General features: G+C 35.5%; 1 protein-coding gene across 1 annotated transcript; it reads left to right on the top strand.

The window, feature by feature from the left end:
* Positions 1-5,792: 5,792 nt before the first annotated feature.
* Positions 5,793-20,969, top strand: LOC121409853 (ras-related protein Rab-30-like). Its single transcript, XM_041601672.1, has 5 exons — positions 5,793-5,872; positions 12,925-13,067; positions 13,516-13,599; positions 17,377-17,560; positions 19,508-20,969. The coding sequence occupies exons 2-5, from the start codon at positions 12,981-12,983 to the stop codon at positions 19,747-19,749; spliced, it is 597 nt and encodes a 198-aa protein (XP_041457606.1). The 5' UTR covers positions 5,793-5,872; positions 12,925-12,980; the 3' UTR covers positions 19,750-20,969.
* Positions 20,970-22,129: the final 1,160 nt, after the last annotated feature.

Below are 22,129 nucleotides of genomic sequence, written 5' to 3'. Positions count from 1 at the left end.
GACGTGCTTAGCTACACGCTCATTGCGTAGAATGCATATTAGTGCTTGCGCTATCATAATTCGTGACGACAATGATGGAATAGTCGACTATTCCATCATTGACGTCACGGAATAGCACATTTTCTTCGGAGGGCGTTTCATTTTCGACATCATCGCACAATAGTGAGAATATGTTTGGTCACATGATGCTATTTAAACCAATCAGCATACAGGATTTGGTTTATGTAGGATATAAACCGAATTACAGATCAACCAAGTGATCAAATATTGATTGATTAAAACAAACAGAGGTAGACCAAGTGGATTTAGCCATGGTGGTGTCAAATGGTCTGAGAATTAGACCATTTGCTCTCTTTCAAAGACTTCTTTGATATGTGATTATGGAATCTCATCTCAAACATGTACAGCTTCTAAAAATGTAGATGTTCACCTGTGATAATTTGATTCTACAAGATGTACTTCAATATTATGGAAATTGAAGTGGAGATAGTTATGATTGAAACAATGAAATTTTTAGGTGAGTCTAATATCATTCTTGCTTTGCATGACATATTTCTATAATATTGACTGGCCTTGAGGGGAACATCAAATATGTCACCCACAACACAATCATATTGGCCCGAGTCTTTAGACGAGGGCAATATCGTTCTTTTAAGGGCGACATATTTGATGTTTCCCGAAAGGAGAGCCAGTCAATATTATTATTATTACAGTACCTAAGGCTGTACAATGTGTAATTCAAGCTTCTTTTTGGATCAATTTACATGCCTGTTTGCTTATCACTACTTCTGATTTCAGGTTATTAACGACCTTATTGAAGTAAGCAGTAATAAGCAATTGTGATGTAATACCTTGCAGTCACGCATCATGCATGGTGCGCACATACAACGCGTTAAAATTTTGCACTTGGGTTACGTTTGTTTATGTACTATCCGCGCTGCGTGTTATGTACAATGCGTTGGTTCATGAGCTGGTTCCAGCCGGATTTCTGAAATACTGAAATTAGCGATCAAAATCAGCTCCTACTGCGCAATCGCACTAGCAGAAATATGGCCGATATTGCTCTCTGTTTTGTACAGGATTCCTATGGGCAATGCCTGCAGAGGGCAACATGGCAAATGTTAACTTCGTTGGACTTAGATTGAAAGTAGCGAGCAAAATATGACTTTTATTCATCTCCTAAAATGCCTTGTATACATGTAGGTAATAAATATATCATATTTTTGTTGCTTGGCTAATGATTACACAAGTAAGGTTTACACTTTGACGAATATGTGAATGAATGTAGATATTTTAAAACCCTCATGTTAATGGTAAAGAATAGTTATTGCTCAGAGATCTCTACTCATTAGAAACCTTGATTATTGTCCTTGCGATATATCTTATGAATTATTGAATTTGAAGTTTTACAATGATACAATAGTTTAAAAAATGTGAGTATTGTCATGATGTAGTACTTTGTATTTGTATTCGTAATGATTATCTGAAGATCATTTTTTTCTCTAATGAATATTGTTATTATTGCTTATACTGAGTTTTTCCAATCAGGCTCTAAGAACTTAAAATGAATTTAATGGAATATAATCTTACACTACATCATATCATAAATTTTATAGTTGAGTGGCATGAAGGCACCAGCCCTTTTTATTGAAACAAAATGGTCTGAATTCCAAGCCTACTAGGGTATGAATTAAATTGTTACATCTATGTGCTAGACTTGTCCCAAGATTTGCTTGTTGATGTAAAAAGCTTCAATCAGGATCTGTACCTGTAGACTAATAGTTTAGTGTGGTGAGGGAGTGTGACTAAAAATTTGTTTGTGAGAAAAGTCTGTTTTAACAAGTGGCAACTATTCATGGTACATGAGTGGAAAGAAAATTAGCAACACAAGTAGCGTGCAATACCATTTGGATTGGCTGAACCATTCCCATACAACAAAGATGTATATATTCTTGTTAGGCCTATTTCTTATATTTCTCTTTGTTTTATCGACATTATAATGTCACTTCTGTTGGGCCGTTTCTTGTGAATCATATAGATGATATTGATGAAAAATGTGTTTACTCTGGCATTTTCACAGATTGATGCTTCAGTTTTAGTTATACAGTTGTGCTCAAAAGTTAGTTAACCCCACCACAAAATGGTCTATTTCATGCTGATTGTTGAATGTAGACAACAACAACACTTTAAGTTTTGACGAGCCCAGAAAACAAACTTTATTTATTGAATGTAATATTTTATCACTTGACTTTGCAATTAAATATCCAAAACTTGACAAACCTTGGAACACTTAATATACATTCATTTTCTGGTGGAGTTCACTTACTTTTGAGCACCAGTGCACCACACTATGTGCTATATAGTACAACATCACCACATCATCAAATGATAGAATCATACTTATAGGACATGCAATATAGTTGATGATGTATTGATTCCATGTCCTAATGTTTAATTATGCATGGTTTAAAGTCCAGGGTCCCGTAACACAAAGGTTAGCGATTGATCGCTAATTTAAAAGAACAATTCTGATTGGTTCATAATCAGTCTACTTAGCAATATACGCATGCCACGAGGATCTTGAATGGTCATTTCATTTAGCGATTAAACGCTAACCTTTGTGTTACGGCTCCCAGATCGACTCTTTGTGAAACAGCTCCCTATGCTCTTAAAGGTAAATGCTAGTTTTGGTAACGATATCAAAATGAGTTCGTACAGAATCCAATGAAATGACCACCAAAGTGTCTGTTTGTATAAATAAAACGCATGTGCCAAAGGATTCTGGAAGAAATTGTGTAATTGCTGAGAAATCAGCAAATAAGCACAGGATTCGGGTAGAGCGTCGGGCCCGACTCTCTAAGCAATAATTATACATTGTCCCACGTGCGCTAATCTGTGTTGGGGATCTTCGGTGTGAACATTTTTCAGCATAGATGTCAAGGTTTCACAAAGTTCAGTTAATGTAACTGTACCAGATCTAGATCCTCGATGATATACTGACAATTAAGCCTTGTTTTACAGACTTTCTCATGAAATCAGTGTTTACTGCAACTACTGGAATTTCTCTTTAACATGGAAGTTAGTAATTGATTATAGGGTTGATTTTGGTGATTGATTATACATATTTCATATGCTGTCCATCATATAAGTAAACTGTAATTTTTGTTGTGAGGCTCTCTAGTGCCTGTTGCACAAACGTGGTCAAACACAATTCCAAAAATCTTGCACGATAGTAAAAAAATATGTGCTTGTGATTGGTTAGAAATCACTTTTGCTTTTGATTTCTGGAGCTGCGTTTGAATGCAACTTAATTTTTTTTAATAATTTGTAATCTTTGGACGGCATATATTGATGATGCTGCCATGATCAGTTATGTTTCATGTAAAGAATGGAAAATATGAAAGATGTTGTGCATCTAGTGTATTTCTCAACTTTGATTTAAGATTTCCAAAGGACTTTTAGTTCTGATATTCCTTCATGTATGTTTGAAATTTAGACTTGTGACATACAAGAGAAATTTCATATTTCAGATATGTATATAATTTTTTAGTATGTTTAGTCAAGTTGCAATATAATTAGGTCATTAGACTTTAGTATATTTTATTGTTAGAGATTTATGTCTTCCATACTGGATAATGAATAAAAACATTTTCTTTGGCTTTGTAGCTGAAATTCAAATATTATTTGTATTTGAAATACCCTGGTCTATTTGAACCAAAATGGACGCAAAAGAATTTGCTCCTGTGTTATGATTATGATCATTTTCATAAAATATTGTCTGTGCTTTCACACCAGAGGGGTCCAACCGAATCTCTCTTATTTTTTTCTCTTAAAGAAACCTAGGTTTGACAAAAACCAGGAAAAAAATCACTTTTTTTTTTCTATTCTGACATTTTGGAGTTAAATTAATATGTAACACCCTATTACCATTCCCACCAGCCTAAAGTGTCCGTACTTAATCGAGAATTTGTTTGTTTTAATAGAGAAAATATAAAATATTTCCGTATTTTCTTGTTAATGAATTAAAAATCTCAAGAGACAATTTGCGAAAAAGATAACATTGAAACCTACAGATCAATGTTTTTGGTCAATTTTATATTGCTTTCTAGACCTTAGGTATAAGATTTGTCGGACCTAGCATCCATAACCAAATAAGTGAACAAAGATTTCTCAAAAAAATATGGTCTAGAGTTATTATAGTTGTCAATCCCCTTAATTCTTCATAAATATTTCCAATGATATTTTTCTGTGCAAATTATCAATAAAAATTGTATTTGTAATCTAAAAAAAAAAGTAATCAAACCATTTTTATTGGTGATTCATTTTGAATGAGAAGTTAGTTTTATTGTTTTACTCTTATGTTTGACCGATATGGCTTGTTATGTGTATTGATTATCATTTTGAAAGCACTCATATTAATTGGTGATTTTCAACCCCAAAACTAGATACCTGAAGGTAACTGGCTAGGGTTGAAAAACACTTATCGCACACCAAATATAGGGTATGTATTATTTGACTTTTATGTAGATTTTTTTTTCAATTAGTGCAATCTTATGCATTTTAAAAATAAATCTTCTACTATACTATTGTGATATATGGTGGTGGGTAGTATCAAACATTTTAAGAAAATGCTTATTCAATTCCTTTCACTGGCAAATGCAAGAAAATGAAGCAATCTTGAATATGAAACACTTAAGTCCTCACTTCCATTGCAAGAATAATTTGTTTTGATATAATTTCTTAATGTTAAATGATCATATGGAGTTGTTCACAAATGAGAAACTGATTAAATTTATTTTATAATTAAAAGTGGTTTTATATTATTATTGAATATAATGATGCTGATGTATCTAGGGGATTTCAATCCAAATGGAAAGTTGCTTTAATAAGGAAAAGCTGGAAAGACAGAGATGAAAAAACCCCTGAAATTTTTGAAAAGTTTTGATATATTAGATAGGTGATTTTGAATTGGTTACATAATGTTGCATAGGTCGAGACTATTCCTTGGTTTCTTAATTGCTTCAAATCCTCCAAAATACAAAATTGCATATGCAAGCACCTATTCAGAACTTATACTCAGAGTGAGAATGATATTTTTCTTTGATGAGGATGCTATTTGTTCGATATTTTAGTATTGTCTTGAGGGAAATTTTTTCTTGAGAAAACCACAATCTTTTCAACATTCATGACAAAGTGGAAAGTATTCAGAAAATCCCATCTACTTTTCATAATTTATTACCATATTGTGATTTTGAAATTGAATATGATCTCAAGTTTCTTATTCCTCTTCATTTTATATTAAAAAGAATATATATTTACAACCCAAAAAAAATGCATTCATTTTTCCTAGTTCCTTCTCACACCATTGTAAGGTCAGTTCCTGACAAACTTTTACAGAAATTATAGCAATAGAAAGGAGAGTGAATTTCTATTTCAAAGCTTGTGGAAAGATGTGACAGATTTCCCCCCAAAAATGTAGAAAACAAGGGAAAGGTACAAAAGAGAGAGATGAGGAAAGAGAGGGGCTTGGCTGGAGCAAGGCAGATCGATGCAGATCAAGTCTGGAAATGTTTTGACGAAAATGGAAAACAGTTGTACGGTAAATTGGAAATATAAGAACACAAAACACAGTTGTACGTAACTTAGTTTTATATTCTATAAAAATGATTTGGGCCAGATCATCTTGCTCACCCCCCCTGCCCTGGTCACCCCCTTCCATGCGATCGCTTTCGCTTGGCGCCCCGCCCCTATCTCGCTCGCTTCTTTCGATCGCTTACGTACGTTACCGTATCGATCAGCTTCTGTGATCTGCCGAGAATACTGGGACAGACTGACGATCTCTCTTTTTTTCTACCTGGAGCTACGTTCGTTGGTATGAACATTTCTCAATTGCTTATTTTCTTAGTATCTGTAGAAGTTGTATGAGGTAGCCCCCTCTAATTCGTTTTACTGATAATCCGTAATTATGCTGGCATGATTTTTTTTTAAAAATGATATTGAAATGATTTGTGCAATTCCGTCAGACATGTTCATATCAGTCCCACGTGTTTATATTTTTGTTACTGTTGTCTTTTTGAGTTTTATTCAAGTCCCGTCAGATGAACGTCAGAAACATTGATATAAACAATGAACTTTTGATCACCACTTTATGGTACAATATTCGCTTTAATACTAATATGTATTTGATAGTGCTGTAATGTTTTAGATCTACCGTACTTAGTCTACTCTTAGATTTGGATGAGTGGCCAGTGGTCACCCCGGGGGGGGGGGGGGGGGGGGGGGGGGGGGGGCACTCAGTATATAATGCATAGTGGGTATGTGCCGCAGAGGGGACCCCATTTTTACACTCAAATTTCCGTTCCAAGGCATAGCATTTTTGCCTTGTTGAGAAAAAGAACAAAGAAAGCCGCTCCAAGGCATAGCATTTTCTTCTTATCGAGGAAAAAGAAGAGAGAAATCCGCTCCAAAGCATCGCATATTTTTCGTTACGCCGCTCCGATCGCATTGAATGAGCTGCAATTTTGGTGAAAAGCGGCCGCAGAGCTCCCCCGGCGGAGGCCGCGCTAGCTGCATCGTGCACGCATAACTGTTCCATAGCGATGCATACGTACTCACACGCTGGCGATCCGTTCCAAGGACCCCCGTTTTCACAAACATTTGTCATTCCGAAGCCCGTTCCGAGGACCCTCCTTTTTACAATAAGCCCGCTCCAAGGCCCCCGTTTTTTTTCTCGCCCGCGGCACACCCCCACCACTTTTTTGGTCGAGTGCCCCCCCCCCCCCCCCGGGTGGTCACCACGGTCACTGACTCTGAGTCTGAGTGACTAGCTATATTACATGATTTTTTTTTTTAAATACAGACAAATAATACATCACTTGAAAGGTTTTTTCAAGACAAATTCAATGGTGAAGACCCAATTACAATTGGAGTACCATAACTGAAGATATGGCCTCTTAAAGGGACGCTATACGCGGAACTTTTCTGCCACCCAAGACAAGTACCCATTAGGTACGTGGCAGATCTACAGGTACTTGTAGATCTAAGAAACTTCCATACTTTTTTTTCATGTAGGTTACTTAGTTAATTTGACTAAAATGCAACACAAGAGGTGATCTTGTAGAGCATGGCTGTGTTACCTTCATATTTTTCTTATTCAAACAGCTTCTATTTGTGAAAATATAGTATACAAGAAGAAAGATAACAAATTAGAATAAGACAAGAGAAGTGCATGGGATGCTTTGCGTTGTTAAAAAAATTAATCAACTCTTGGGGGTCTCATTCCTCAACAGACTTTAATCAGAAAATAAAAATGAATGTCCCACTATACTTCCCGGTATCTGTAAGATTTATATCATTCAAAAGTAGAAAATTAAGTTTTGCAAGTAAATTTTTTTTCTTTCTGTTTGTCCATGTTCACTCTGTATTCTGTATAATTACCATGATGTCTCAAACTTGTTTGCAGATCCGAGAATGCGAGATCAGACAGCTGGAGCTGTTCAGTAGCTAGAAATATACTCCACTGCTTAGAATTATAGAATATATTAACATTAGATATATTGGAATATATAAAGTTAAAAAGCAAGTCTCTGACATTATCTGAATTTCTACTACATTTAAAATCACATTTACAAAATAATCTCCCTCCTAGTAAACATAATAAAACAGGGACCCATTATTGTGTACATCATGTGAATTGATGAGACAGCTTATTGATATGATGACACAAAACAACAGAATATAGATATAGTCATGTATCTATTCATTTTAATACCAGTACCAGGCAGCAGTCAATGCATGGTCTGCGCCTGTACACCATGAAAAAAAAATGAGACTGGAATTAAACATGCTTTAATTCCCGCCTGTTTTTTTTTTCTTGAAATATTAAGTTGAAATTATCATTAATTTATCATCAATACACATAATTCATGCAGAAATCAAATGCACAACTTATCACCTACAACTAATTTCAATGGGTTTAACAATAACATACATGCATCAAGTACCACACCCACGGCCACCACGCCCACTCACTCCTTTCGGTCAGCCATGGCACCAAAATCACACTCTAGGCGGCACAACATGGGCTTGCATTCGCCTCTTGCGCAGCTATGCGACACATTCTTATATATCAAAATTAGATTTTCTGATACAAATACACTTCAAAGAATTAATTTACAGGATATCTGATATTTGACTGTTCCCTGGGAAATTTTCTGTTTATACGGCTTTGAAGTAAGAAAATAGAAACATGATTTACCTTAAGTGTCCAAAAAACTCCTTTTTGTAACGAAAAACATTGCCGACATTGAACTGAAATCATCACTAACTTGTAGAAGAAAGTCTGCCGATTTTAATGATACATAACACATGGTTATTTGATGCCCCTAGAGGGCGTCAACAAATAAAAGTAACTTGCAAGATTAACCCGGTTCTGGAGTCATATTTTCCAAAATGGCGACTTCCATCGTGTGACGACGGACAGGTGGTGCTCTTGAAAACGGCCTTAAAAACAACATTTTGGCGATGCAAATGTGAGTAAATTGACTAGAAATAAGAAGTTTAGATATAATAGAAAAAGATCGTAACATTTTATGAAAAAAGGATTTGAAATGTTGATACACTGGCTCAATGAATTTTGCCCATTTTGTGTGTTGGCAGAATAGGAAATGTGTTAAACGCGAACCCGTTGCGATCGCTAGAGTGACTGACTTCACTCGAGTCCGACCTTGATTGATTGACCTGTCTTGTAGTAGTATGTTGTTAGATAGGACTAAAAATCATGTGGCATTTTAAAGTTTATTTGAATAAATACATGCACCATTAGTGCGTGTGGGGGTAAATATTTGTATCCCATTTACCTAATAAGTTTGGGCTCAAAACTGTAATTGTAAAGAAAAGTTATGTTATGATTTTTGGCCAAGTTTAATCTTGGGAAAATAGACGGTGCGTGTAGTGCAATGGCATCTCGTCCCTGGCTCCATGGAGATTAAGCACGTCAGTGGTATTACTTTTAATCTCCAGGAGCCTCCTGGGCAATGTCTGAGCAAATCAGCTGTGTGACTGACGTGAGAGTGTGAGAATTTAATGCAATGGTTTAATGAAAGGGGGGGGGGGGGGTAGAAGCTGAAGTTGGATTGAAAATTAAAAATTCAGTATTATCTCCATCCACTTCGTACAGCAGTCATGCTTTATTCAGTCACACGCATCAACATGACCTGGGGCGGTATTCTGAAAACGTTCTTATCTTAATTTTGTTCTTATCTACGTCACGTTCTCAAATTGGTATTCTGAAAACGTTCTTATCTTTTTCTTATCTTTTGTTCTTATCTTTGTTCTTATCTTGCTTTCCATCCAATGCTGAGCGCGTAAATTATAATTCGCGCATAATGATACAAAAGCGCGCTAAAAGATAAGAACAAAATGAAGATAAGTGGTATTCTGAAAACGTTCTTATCTTTTTTCTTTCTTATCTCTTTACGATATTTATGATAATATTTAAGATAGCTAGAGGGTTATCACATCTTACGAGGTCCGCCTTCTTTCTTGCTAAAAATCGATGGCCACTGGTAGTAACAAGTATTCCTCCCACCCTTTCTTTCATTCACCCTTTATTTTGCCTGTGTCTTTTTTCTCTTTGTTTGTTTCTTTTTTTTTCTTTATTTCTTCCTTTCGTTCTGTCTTTCTTTATTTCATTTATTTATTTTCGCTTTTTCATTTTTTCTTTCTGTTTGTCTTTTTTCCTTTCTTTCATTCTTCATTTTGTTTTATTCTTTTGAATCTTTTAACTTCTTCCTTATTTTTCTTTTGCTTTATTTTATCTATTCTTTCTTTTTCTTATTTTTTAAATTGAAGTTATTTCCGTTAAAAACAAATAACACTACATATAAAAGGATACATGTGAATTGATAAATGAAAAACGGGAGGATGGGCCTACACAGAAGCATCAATCATGGTGCTGCTGGTCTACTGAGGGGTCCTTCCTTTTTTATTTTCCCTTTTTCGATTTTTTCCTTTTTTCTTTACTAAGTAAGGGGTGTTTTTGTTTTTTCTTTCCCCTTTTCTCTCTTTCTTTCTGTTTTTCTTTTCCTTTCATCCTTCACTTTATTTATTTTTGTAATCTTTTTATTTATTCATTCTTTTTCTATCTTTCATTCATTCTTTCCTCTTTATATTTGTTTTTTTTTTATTAATTCATTTTATTTGTTCCTTTTTCCTTTCTTTCCTCCTTCCCTTAATTTTCTATATTTTTCCCCTCATTTTTTTTTTTCTGTTTTCTTTCTCTTATATTTTCTTTCATTTTATTTTTGGGGTTCTTTTTTTTTTTTTTTTTTCGCTCCTTCATTTGCTCTTTCATTATTTTTATTTTTGCTTTATGACACTAAATGTGTGCCTTCTTTCAGCCTACTTTCTTCTTTATTCTAATTTCTTTTTTGCTCATTTCTCATTCTTTATTTACTCTTTCTTCTATTGATTTCTAAAAATCTTTTTTCTTTATTCTTTCCATTAATTTTTCTTCGTTTTTTCAGTCATTCTTCATTTTCCTGCCTTTTTATTTTCCCCTTCTATTTCTCTCCTTCTTTGAATTTACCTTTTTTTTTTATCTTTATTTAGTTTTCGATTTTGCTTTAATTTTCCTTTCATCTTTTATCTTCTCTCTTATCTCTTTCTTTCTCTCCCTTTCTTTCTTTATTTCTTTGTTTCATTTTCCCCTTTTCTCTCTTCCCTCACGTTTAACATATTTTACTTCCTTCCTTTTTTTACTTTCTTTCATTCGTTTTTTAAAAACTTTTTTTGTTCTTTGTTCCTTCATTTTATCCTTTTTAATCTTTTTAATTTGTCATTTTTCGTTTTTTTCCTATAAGTTTCTTTCCTTTTCCTTCTTTATTTTTCCTTCAAATTTTTATTCCTCTTTTTATCATTGATTATCATTCTATTTATTCCTCCTTTTTCTTTCTTGTATTCTTTCCTTTTTTATTTCTTTTGATTTTTAAAATTTTCTTTTAAGTTCTTTTTGCTTGCTTTCTTTCGTTTACCTTTTCTTTCTTTCATTGTTTTCTGCTTTGATCCTTTTATTTTTTAAATTTCTGCTTCATTCTGACCCTTTTCTGTCTTCTTACTTACCTACTTACTTTCTTTCTTCCTGTTTTATTCTTATTCGTAACTGCTTTCTTTACCTTTTTTCTTTACTTTCTTTCTTTCTTTATTTTGTGCACGTGTCTCGAAATAATAATCAGTCATTGCGTATCAAATGCCTATTCGCGCAATGCGCCAGAAACAGTGTACGCGCAGCGCCCATGATATTCTCTTCACAAATAAGGAACGCTTCTATTGGTTAAACTACCACTATACTGCGCATTTTGATTGGTAATACCTTAAAAATGGGCGTGTTGAGGATAAGAAGGAGGCGGTCCTTACAGAGATAAGAACGCGTTAAGAAGATTTTCAGAATACCGATTTGCAATGATTTTAGCGTCTTCTTATCTCATTGAGATAAGAACAAAGATAAGAACTTTTTCAGAATACCACCCCAGGTTTCCTATTTCCACCTCCATTCACTTTGTACCGGTAGAAGTGCGCGCGTAAATGGCTGTAAGATTCAAATAGATTTTATTCGAGAAACAAAATATCAGCTTGAAGCATATATCTTAGGGCTTCAAATGTACCTCATAAAATTTTAACTCTATTTTGGTTCCTGAAAAAATCCACCTTGATCAAGACCATCGCAAACGTTCCAACTTACCTCAATACGGGGTAAGTTGGAACATGGTATGGGGTAAGTTGGAACTCTGCATGGTCAATTAAGAATACTAAAACTTATTATTACATGGTTTTAGCCTATTTGCTTTATTTTTTTCAAGTTCAAAATATTTTAAGTGTGGATTTGTTGAACTTTATGTTTTCTATTATACAGTCAATCACGCAAGCAGACTGTGTAGTACATGTAGAATTGCACATATTTGGATGTGTTTGATTTTGAGTACTTTCAGCAATTTCATGTACTTCTGCATAAAATTTACAAGACAAAAAATAATTGTTAATATATTTTTCATTAATTAATTATGCAAATAAGCATATGAAATTTGCCCTAATTTTTTTTTACTTTTGTATGTTTTTGCCTTTAACTGCCTTTGTCTTTATGCATTTTTTTAAATTTGTATTTCTTTGTTTTTTCCGATGAACTTCGTCAGGACTCTTGTGATCATAAATAGCATAAAATGAATCTATTTGAACCAACAAAAGTAAAAAAATTATCATACATTTATGACTTTTGGTTGAAAAACACAATGTGCATTGACCTTGTACATGGAATCACGTTTTTGAGCAATTTTGGGTCCAACATGCATGTACAAAATGTTGTGTAATTTTGAAATTGCGCACACAGGCATCACAAATTTGGTCTCAAATGATGCGCAAGTCTTGAAAGTGAAAAGTCAGCGGGCAGTGTAGTCAAAAGATTTTGCGCGACAGCGTAGTGACAAAATTTCTTGGGGGGGGGAACTCAAATTGACCCCCAGTTTGATAAAATAATAATAAATAAAATAAAATGATGTTTTAGCCATTTTATTTATTGGAGTACATGGAAGAGTAGTCCTTGCATTACATCACATATGCAGCCAATTTGAAGTCTTCATGTGTATAGTGATTACCAATATTCACAACTTTTATAAATTCATAACTTTCGTATTGTTTGTCCGATATTGTTCAAATTTTCACCTATCAACTTGTCTTATTTTTCTTTTTCCTCAAGAAACAAGTTTAATTTGGGTTGGATTCTCCTTTAACAATGACTGAGACAACAGTGCATGATACACAATTCCTATGGAGTGCCATCAATTGATCAGCACAGTGGCATGACACTTTTCACCCCCTTCCCACATGATTTTACCTGAAAAGAACCTATTTGTGTTTGGTTCTTGTCTACAGATCATCAGTCTTGAAGCATATTCCTATCCTTCTTTTGATGAAGATAATCCTTGGTCATGGAGGATTACAAGTATCTCTTTAAAGTCGTTCTGATTGGCAATGCTGGGGTCGGCAAAACGTGTCTTGTTAGGCGTTTCACACAGGTGAGCATTGATTGACTGTAGTGAACTAGTGGTTGTGTCCCCCCTCATAAAGCATTTTCATTCCCTATCCAATGTGTATCTTCCTACTTTCTTTCTAATTAAGAAAAATCCCTATTCATGTATTTCAGAACAACTTTTATTCCAGATGGCAAGTGTCATTGTCTTTACAGGGGAGCTTTCCATGAAGTAAATAAGTGTATTCAGTGATTTTAATGACTATTTGTTATGAGTAAGTGAACTCTTTCATCTGATTGGTGCAGAACATATTTACAAATGAAAATTATTCACCAGATTCTTCATGAAATACTTCCCTGTATTGTTATACTTTATATGCACAATCTGTTGGTGTAAAGTGAATAAGAGTATTTATTAAATTAGATATTGCAATTTTAAGATGGACGGTTCTTGATAACAATTGATTTTGAGATATTGTTGCTTTTTATTTCAGGGCTTATTTCCACCTGGACAAGGTGCTACTATAGGTGTTGATTTCATGATAAAGACGATAGAGATCGGTGGAGAAAAGGTCAAGGTAAGCTGGGTGATTACGCCTGAGAATCATTCAGAAAAGCTCCCACAATCGGAAACATCTTTTTCAATTGTTCTTTTATTTGCCCCTCTGTGAATAGTGACATTTTGTTGAATTTTTTTTTATATACATGTGAACAGCCAGTGTATAATTGATGTATAATTAAGAGCAGTGATATTTCACTTGAAATATATCAATGAGAATGTTGGGTTCGAGAAAGTCTCTGAAAAGACCAAGACAATGATTTCAGAGACAGACATTCATATCCTAGAATCGGCTGAGACCAAGTTGAAACATGAGACAAACGTGTTAATAGTCCTAGTACAACTGATATTCTGAACAAAAACATTTTATTCCCCTACCATATCAGAGATTAAACATTTGCATGACAACATGTTACTTATTGATTCAGCATGAATGTATTACTCCTGGCTTATGTTTGGCAATTACTTGAAGGGCCCTCTGGGTTCAGTATTTAGCAAAAAAAGAAACGTATAGACATCCAATGAATCTGAACATTGATAATTAGTAGTAGTCAATCAATATTCTATATAAAAAAAATGTTCACGCGATGCATTGTTTTTAATACCCTAATCGTTGAACTTGTTATAATGTGCCAGAATAATTGCAGTTCTATGGCATTCATGTGACCCGTCACCTCAAAACCAACAATAAGTTAAAGTAGCTCAGGAAGGTTCTCTGTAAATAGCCAAAATAGTCATTTGGTCTTCAATAAGTAAAGAAATTATCAGAAATAGTAATTCTTTTCCTTCATACTGTTAAAATTTCAACTTGTGAAGTTGAATAGAAAACAAGATGGAAGAGTTTTTTATTACGCCCGTCTCGACGGGACGTATTATGGTATCACGCTCGGTGTCCGTCCGTCCGTCAACTTTTCCTTATAAGCGCAATAACTTCAGTTTAATTTAACCTTGGCTCATATAATTTGGTGTGTTTGATACTACCATGAATCCCAGGAAGCCCATATATTTTGAGGTCAAAAGGTCAAAGTTCAAGGTCACACTGACATGTTTTCATCTTACCCTTCTGAAGTCCTTGTTAACGTGATAACTTTAGTTGAACTTAACCTAGGCTCATATAATTTGGTGTGTATGATACTAGCATAGATCCTAGCAATTCTATCGATTTTGAGGTCAGAAGGTCAAAGGTGAAGTCGCCATCTTCCACTTTTCTTGCGTGACCAATAGCTCCATTTCCCGTGTTACAGACTGGTGTTTCATTTACTCGCCGTAGCAACACTTTTGTTGACATATAGTTTTGTGGACTGCTAGGAATTCTAACTGAGATTGCACTTTGTACAAACATTTTCTCCTTATTCTTTGAAGCCTTCAGTAAATTTGTTCTGCTTTTGATGAAGTATTTGTGCAGGTTATTATTTATTTTGACATATTATGCAGCAGTTAGCAGCTGAGAATGCTTTTTTGTCTCACCAGCGAAGCAAAGTGAGACTAAAGGCGCCGCTTTTCCGACGGCGGCGGCGGCGGCGTCAACATCAAATCTTAACCTGAGGTTAAGTTTTTGAAATGACGTCATAACTTAGAAAGTATATGGACCTAGTTAATAAAACTTGTCCATAAGGTTAATCAAGTATTACTGAACATCCTATTAGAGTTTCATGTCACATGACCAAGGTCAAAGGTCATTTAGGGTCAATGAACTTAGACCATGTTGGAGGAATCAACATCGAAATCTTAACCTGAAGTTAAGTTTTTGAAATGTCATCATAACTTAGAAAATATATGGACCTAGTTCATGAAACTTGGACATAAGGTTGATCAAGTATCACTGAACATCCTGCATGAGTTTCACGTCACATGACCAAGGTCAAAGGTCATTTAGGGTCAATGAACTTTGGCCGAATTGGGGATATCTGTTGAATTCCCATCATAACTTTGAAAGTTTATGGATCTGATTCATGAAACTTGGACATAATACTAATCAAGCATCACTGAAAATTTTGTGCAAGTTTCAGGTCTCATGATTAAGGTCAAAGGTCATTTAGGGTCAATGAACTTTTGCCGAATCGGGGGTATCTGTTGAATTACCATCATAACTTTGAAAGTTTATTGGTCTAGTTCATTAAACTTGGACATTAGAGTAATCAAGTATCACTGAACATCCTGTGCGCGTTTCAGGTCACATGACCAAGGTCAAAGGTCAATGAACTTTGGCCGAATTGGGTGTATCTGTTGAATTACCATCATAACTTTGAAAGTTTATGGATCTGATTCATGAAACTTGTACATAAGAGTAATCAAGTATCACTGAACATCCTGTGCGAGTTTCAGGTCACATGATCAAGGTCAAAGGTCATGTAAGGTCAATGAACTTTGGCTATGTTGGGGTTTTTGTCTCACCTGCGAAGCAGAGTGAGACTATAGGCGCCGCTTTTCCGACGGCGGCGGCGGCGGCGGCGTCAACATCAAATCTTAACCTGAGGTTAAGTTTTTGAAATGACGTCATAACTTAGAAAGTATATGGACCTAGTTAATAAAACTTGGCCATAAGGTTAATCAAGTATTACTGAACATCCTATTAGAGTTTCATGTCACATGACCAAGGTCAAAGGTCATTTAGGGTCAATGAACTTAGACCATGTTGGAGGAATCAACATCGAAATCTTAACCTGAGGTTAAGTTTTTGAAATGTCATCATAACTTAGAAAATATATGGACCTAGTTCATGAAACTTGGACATAAGGTTGATCAAGTATCACTGAACATCCTACATGAGTTTCACGTCACATGACCAAGGTCAAAGGTCATTTAGGGTCAATGAACTTTGGCCGAATTGGGGATATCTGTTGAATTCCCATCATAACTTTGAAAGTTTATGGATCTGATTCATGAAACTTGGACATAATACTAATCAAGCATCACTGAAAATTTTGTGCAAGTTTCAGGTCTCATGATTAAGGTCAAAGGTCATTTAGGGTCAATGAACTTTGGCCGAATCGGAGTATCTGTTGAATTACCATCATAACTTTCAAAGTTTATTGGTCTAGTTCATTAAACTTGGACATTAGAGTAATCAAGTATCACTGAACATCCTGTGCGCATTTCAGGTCACATGACCAAGGTCAAAGGTCAATGAACTTTGGCTGAATTGGGTGTATCTGTTGAATTACCATCATAACTTTGAAAGTTTATGGATCTGATTCATGAAACTTGTACATAAGAGTAATCAAGTATCACTGAACATCCTGTTCGAGTTTCAGGTCACATGATCAAGGTCAAAGGTCATGTAAGGTCAATGAACTTTGGCCATGTTGGGGTTTTTTGTTAAATAACCATCATATCTCTGTAAGTTTATTGGTCTAGTTCATAAAAAGTGGACATAAGAGTAACCATGTATCACTGAACATCTTGTGCAAGTTAGAGTAGTATTCAAAGTCAGCACTGCTGCTATATTGAACCGCGTGATGCAGGTGAGACGGCCAGAGGCATTCCACTTGTTTGTTGAATAACCATCATATCTCTGTAAGTTTATTGGTCTAGTTCATAAAAAGTGGACATAAGAGTAACCATGTATCACTGAACATCTTGTGCGAGTTAGAGTAGTATTCAAAGTCAGCACTGCTGCTATATTGAACCGCGTGATGCAGGTGAGACGGCCAGAGGCATTCCACTTGTTTAATCTGAAAATTCATATTGAGTGACATATTGTTGGCTTAGGAGTGGCTGGTCACTTGGGTGTTTTATTTGGTGCCAATCAATGAGAGTGTTTTATAAACTATTTTTCCTTCTCTGTCCCTTGTAGTTACAAATATGGGATACTGCAGGTCAGGAGAGGTTTCGTTCAATCACTCAGAGTTATTATCACAGTGCAGATGCACTGGTACTGGTCTTTGATGTGACGTCAAAAGAAAGTTTCAATGCGCTACCAAGCTGGTTGAGAGAGGTAGAGCAGTATGCCAGTCCTAAGGTCATATCTGTTTTAGTAGGTAAGTCACTTCAGTGATAATAATAATAATATGCAACATTTATATAGTGCTTAATACAAATGTTTTTAAGCGCTGCATACCATAACCCCGGCTTTAGGATGGCTACCCTGATCGGGCGCATCGAGCATTCAAGGAATTCCTTCCTTCCGGGTACCCATTTACTACACCTGGGTCAAGAGTGGCAAATGTAGATTACACGTATTGCCAAAGGACGCTAGGGCTGCATTGGGATTTGAACCCGGTACTTTATGGTTGAAAATCTGAAGACTTATCCACTGAGCCGTAATACCTCTACAATAATAATGATGATGATGAACAGCATTTGTATAGCACTATTTGTTGGTGAGAAACATTCAATGGCACTAGCTCGAACAAGATGTCTCACATTCACACAGTTGGATGAAAAGATGGGCCTTTGATTCGAATAGATGAGTGAAATAGATTGGTAGAGAATTCAAGGAAGTGGAGTATCCGAAGAAAATGCTCTTCCGATTTTCAGACCACCTTTCAAATTATTTGTAAAATCTATGCCTTATACACCTGTGACCGCCAAGTCTGTTAAGCGTGGATGAAATGTGACAAGAAGATGTTATGTTAGATCTGCTTAATCTGTTCTGTTTGGCGATTATTATTCAACTTATGCAGAGCCTTCTGTATTTCCAGAGATGCCGAATTCAAAGACCAGTGATGCATGGGATTTTAGGCAGGGAACCGTGACTCAATGTGAGATCATTATTGAGAATTATGAGAATATTGGAAAGCTTCTGATACAGGTGTGAGATAGGTATAGGGGGGGGTGAGCAAGAGTGTCAAGTGCGGGAGTCATTTTGCATGACGATTTTTTAGTACCTGCCTCAACCTGCTGTAAATTACTGAGATGAGAATGTAAAACTCAGACATTATCCCCATTGTCGTAATACACTTCCTTGTGGTCAAAGGAAATGATATTCCCCCTTCCATTTGACCTGATGTATGGTAGCCTTAAAGGAAACATCTTGCTGCAGTTCAGGAGGTGAATAAGGTGTTCTTAGAGCAATACTTCAGTTAGACCAGTCACCTAGGTGATCTTTTACAGGCCACTTTGATTATATAATTATTTATATCATCAAATGTGTTATTCTTATTTTATAACAATAATGTTAAATAAAATTTTCACCATAGGATGTACTTGGTGAATGAAGCAAATGATATTCTATATGTAGGTGGGTGATTCATAAAGCTGTTCGTAAAGTTGCTTTACGGATGACTGGAACATCTTCTTACATGTAGGTCATAACTCAATTACAAAGGGATATCACATAGTACAAGAAAGGATCACCAGTCGGCGTAAAGTCATTCATATCTTACAAACAGCTTTATGAAACACCCACCTGAATTGCAATTTTCCATCACTGTCGCCAGGTACAAACATCATACAAGTATATTTATATCAATTTAAACTTTTTAGAGTAAAATCACCTTGTCTGAATTAAAAAAAAATGTAGTATTCCATAGAAATGTGGAACTGAATTGCATGTTTAGTCTTTAAGTGCAGGTTTAGTTTTCAGAATACCCACCCAATGTGTTGAAAACCTCTCTGATTCTGATTTTCTCTGTGTTTGAAATGTATTTATGTCGGTAATGAAATGGGGGGTTCGTGGTCTAGTGGTAATGGCACTCACTTTCAATCTGAGGGACATGGGTCTGATCCTAAGCCATGGTGTCTTTTCCTTCAGCAAGAAATGTACCCATACTGTGTTTTGCTCAAGCCAGGTGAGGTGAGGTGAATGGGTACCCGGTAGGAAGGAATTCCTTGAATGCTTGAGTGCCTGATCAAGGTACATGTAGCCGTACTAAAGCTGGGTGATAACATTATGTTAAGCAGGGCTTGCTTGAAGAATAATTTTCGTAATGGAAGTGTCTACTCTGGTAAAACATGACATTATTTATTTTCTTTTTGATGTGAAGGTAATAAAATTGACCTTGCCAAGGATAGAGAGGTGAACGAAGAAGATGGACAAAGCTTTGCAGATTCCCACTCGATGCGTTTCCTGGAGACATCAGCCAAAGAGTCTGACAATGTGGATCGCCTCTTCCTGGACATTGCAGTTGAATTAACCAATAATGTAAGAAATGGTGAGATCAGACATGATGATCATGAAGATATCATCAAAGATACTACTTCAGTCTCAACATGCTGTAAAGGCTGACTCTTCCTGTCCTGTTGTAAAATGCTTCTTGTTAATCTGTTTCTTCAACTTCATAATGGTAAGATCTGATGACGCCATCAAAGGCCCTTCGTCAATATCAATATGTAGTTGAACTATGTGATGTTATCAGGTACGTTCATCTGTGTATTACAAATATCTGCGATTGTATCATCAGATATTCTGAAGCACTGTATTTAGTCCCAGTTAAACTCTGATGATATCATCAAAGACACTATGCCAAGCTGTTAAAGGGTAGGGTTGGCCTTTCTGATGATATCATCAAAGGCACTACGCCAGGCTGTACAGCGGTAGGGTTGGCCTCTTTTGATATCATCAAAGACACTATTCCAGGCTGTTCAAGGGTAGGATTAGCTCTTTTGATGATATCATCAGAGAGATTACGCCAGGCTGTTCAAGAGTAGGGTTGGCCTCTGATGATACCACAATAGGCACTTCTGTAGTCTGTACTTGCTGAAAGGCTGACTTCTGTAATGATATCATCACAGACTCCGGCTGACTGTACACGCTGCAAATGTTGGCATTACTGATGTTATCATTAGACACACTACCCTTGAATATGGTTGTTATCAAAACTACTATCTCTGATGATACCATCAAATTGAACTCCAATTAATCCAGCCCGATTTTTTTATTGAAAGTATTCTTTTCAGGTGGTGTAGTTGAGCTGTATAATATGCAAGTACAATATATAATTATGCACTCCAATATCCCACCAGTTAATCATCATCCCGACTATAGATCTTTAACTATTTCTCTCCACCTTTTAGTTCAACTTGATTTCCATGAAGTCATCAAAATTGATTTAAAAAAAAAATCAAATTTTTCTTCAGTGAAATGACTGTCATCGTAGAACTCTTTGAAGAAGAATTTTTTGGGTTAACTTGTCAGTATAAGTATTTTCTAATCGATATTGTTATGAAACAAAAAGAATTGAAGTATCTGCATTCGATAATTTGCAATAGATTTTCTTGCCATGTATTAAAAGATTTATCATTAAAACTCCACTGCCTATAAAAATTTGTGCAATCTGCAATACTGCAATATTATGTTTATCTGAAAAGTCTTTATAGTCATGTTCAAACATATAACAACTTTATCAATGTAACCTGTGTCGTAGTATTCTGTCAAAAGTTGCATGTCTGAGGGGCTTGGTGATGATGATTAATGACTTGTGAAGAAGGCGCTGCATAGATGATCAGGGCCCCTACAAAGAGTTGTGATTGATCCAATCAACCCCAACTATGGAAAGCCATCAATGTTGTGTTTGACAGAGATACATATATATGCATTTTAGATGTCGGGATTACTAGCTTTCCATAGTTTGGGATGGATCAAGACTAAAATCTTTGTAAGATGGGGTGGTGCCCACCCCAACTTTCTTGCTGCCCTTAAAATTCTGTAATATCTCTTCAAGAAAAAAATTGCGTTAGGACTTTCGCAAAGGCTGAATTGGTTTTGGGAGGTTTTTAAAGCATTGGCTCAGTTGGTAGAGCGTCCGTCTCACAACCGGGAGGTCGGGGGTTCAAACCCCGGCCGCGTCAGACCAAAAGACGTTAAAAGATGGGAGTTGCTGCTACCCTGTTTGGCGTTCAACAATTAAAGGGATATAACTTTGTCGATCTGGCGCTGCACACTGGCTGCCGGGCCCACGATCAATTGGGCAAAGCAAATTTACGGAGTATTTCATTTCATGTCTATTTCGAACAATAAATTATGGAATTTTTGGAATTTCATTTTTTTTATAAAAGTTAATTCAGTTCCAGTTCATTACTACCGTATATTAAATGAACCTGTACGTTATAGTTTGGATTGTGGAAATGACATATTTTATTTGCGACATATTTCATGATATTACATGACAATTTATTTTGGTGGGATCAAAATAAATTGTAAAAACAAAAGTAGAAATACATGTTGTACATGTAGCTGCATTTTTTTCTTATTGAGATAAAACAATTTCTAAAGCCTGGAATGGGCTAAAAATTCAGTCACAAAATTTGTGCGGTAAGTGTGCTAATAATGGCTTTTCTAAAAAAAACAAAAGAGAAAGAGCACTACATGTATATATTATCAAAGTTAAATTCCAATTTTCATGAAGGGTTAGCAGATGAAAATAATGGTCACTCCACTGATATGTTCAACTGTATATGGGAATTTTAGTTGATTCTTACCTGATAAGGTGGCATTTGCTCTTAAGAGGATTGCTCCTCTGCTAATTTCTCTGAAGATAAAAAGGTGATGGTTAAAGATTGCGATAGGGTTCTTAGTCTCAGAATCATGTGAAGATTAAGATTTTGAAGTGAAGGTAAGGTTGGAAGCTTAGGTTTATGTTTGGCTCAATGTCTGCATTTTCAGTAGG

The sequence above is a fragment of the Lytechinus variegatus genome, chromosome 1 (assembly GCF_018143015.1).
Source record: "Lytechinus variegatus isolate NC3 chromosome 1, Lvar_3.0, whole genome shotgun sequence".
In the NCBI taxonomy this organism is placed as follows: Eukaryota; Metazoa; Echinodermata; class Echinoidea; order Temnopleuroida; family Toxopneustidae; genus Lytechinus; species Lytechinus variegatus.
The sequence above is the reverse complement of the archived record's forward strand: the minus strand, read 5'-3'. Positions and strand labels throughout refer to the sequence as shown.

Coding starts and splice junctions, on each gene's coding strand:
- LOC121409853 (XM_041601672.1), top strand. CDS start 12,981: ATGGAGGATTACAAGTATCTCTTTAAAGTCGTTCTGATTGGCAATGCT. Junction 13,068..13,515: donor TTGTTAGGCGTTTCACACAG/GTGAGCATTGAT, acceptor TTTTTATTTCAG/GGCTTATTTCCACCTGGACA. Junction 13,600..17,376: donor TCGGTGGAGAAAAGGTCAAG/GTAAGCTGGGTG, acceptor TGTCCCTTGTAG/TTACAAATATGGGATACTGC.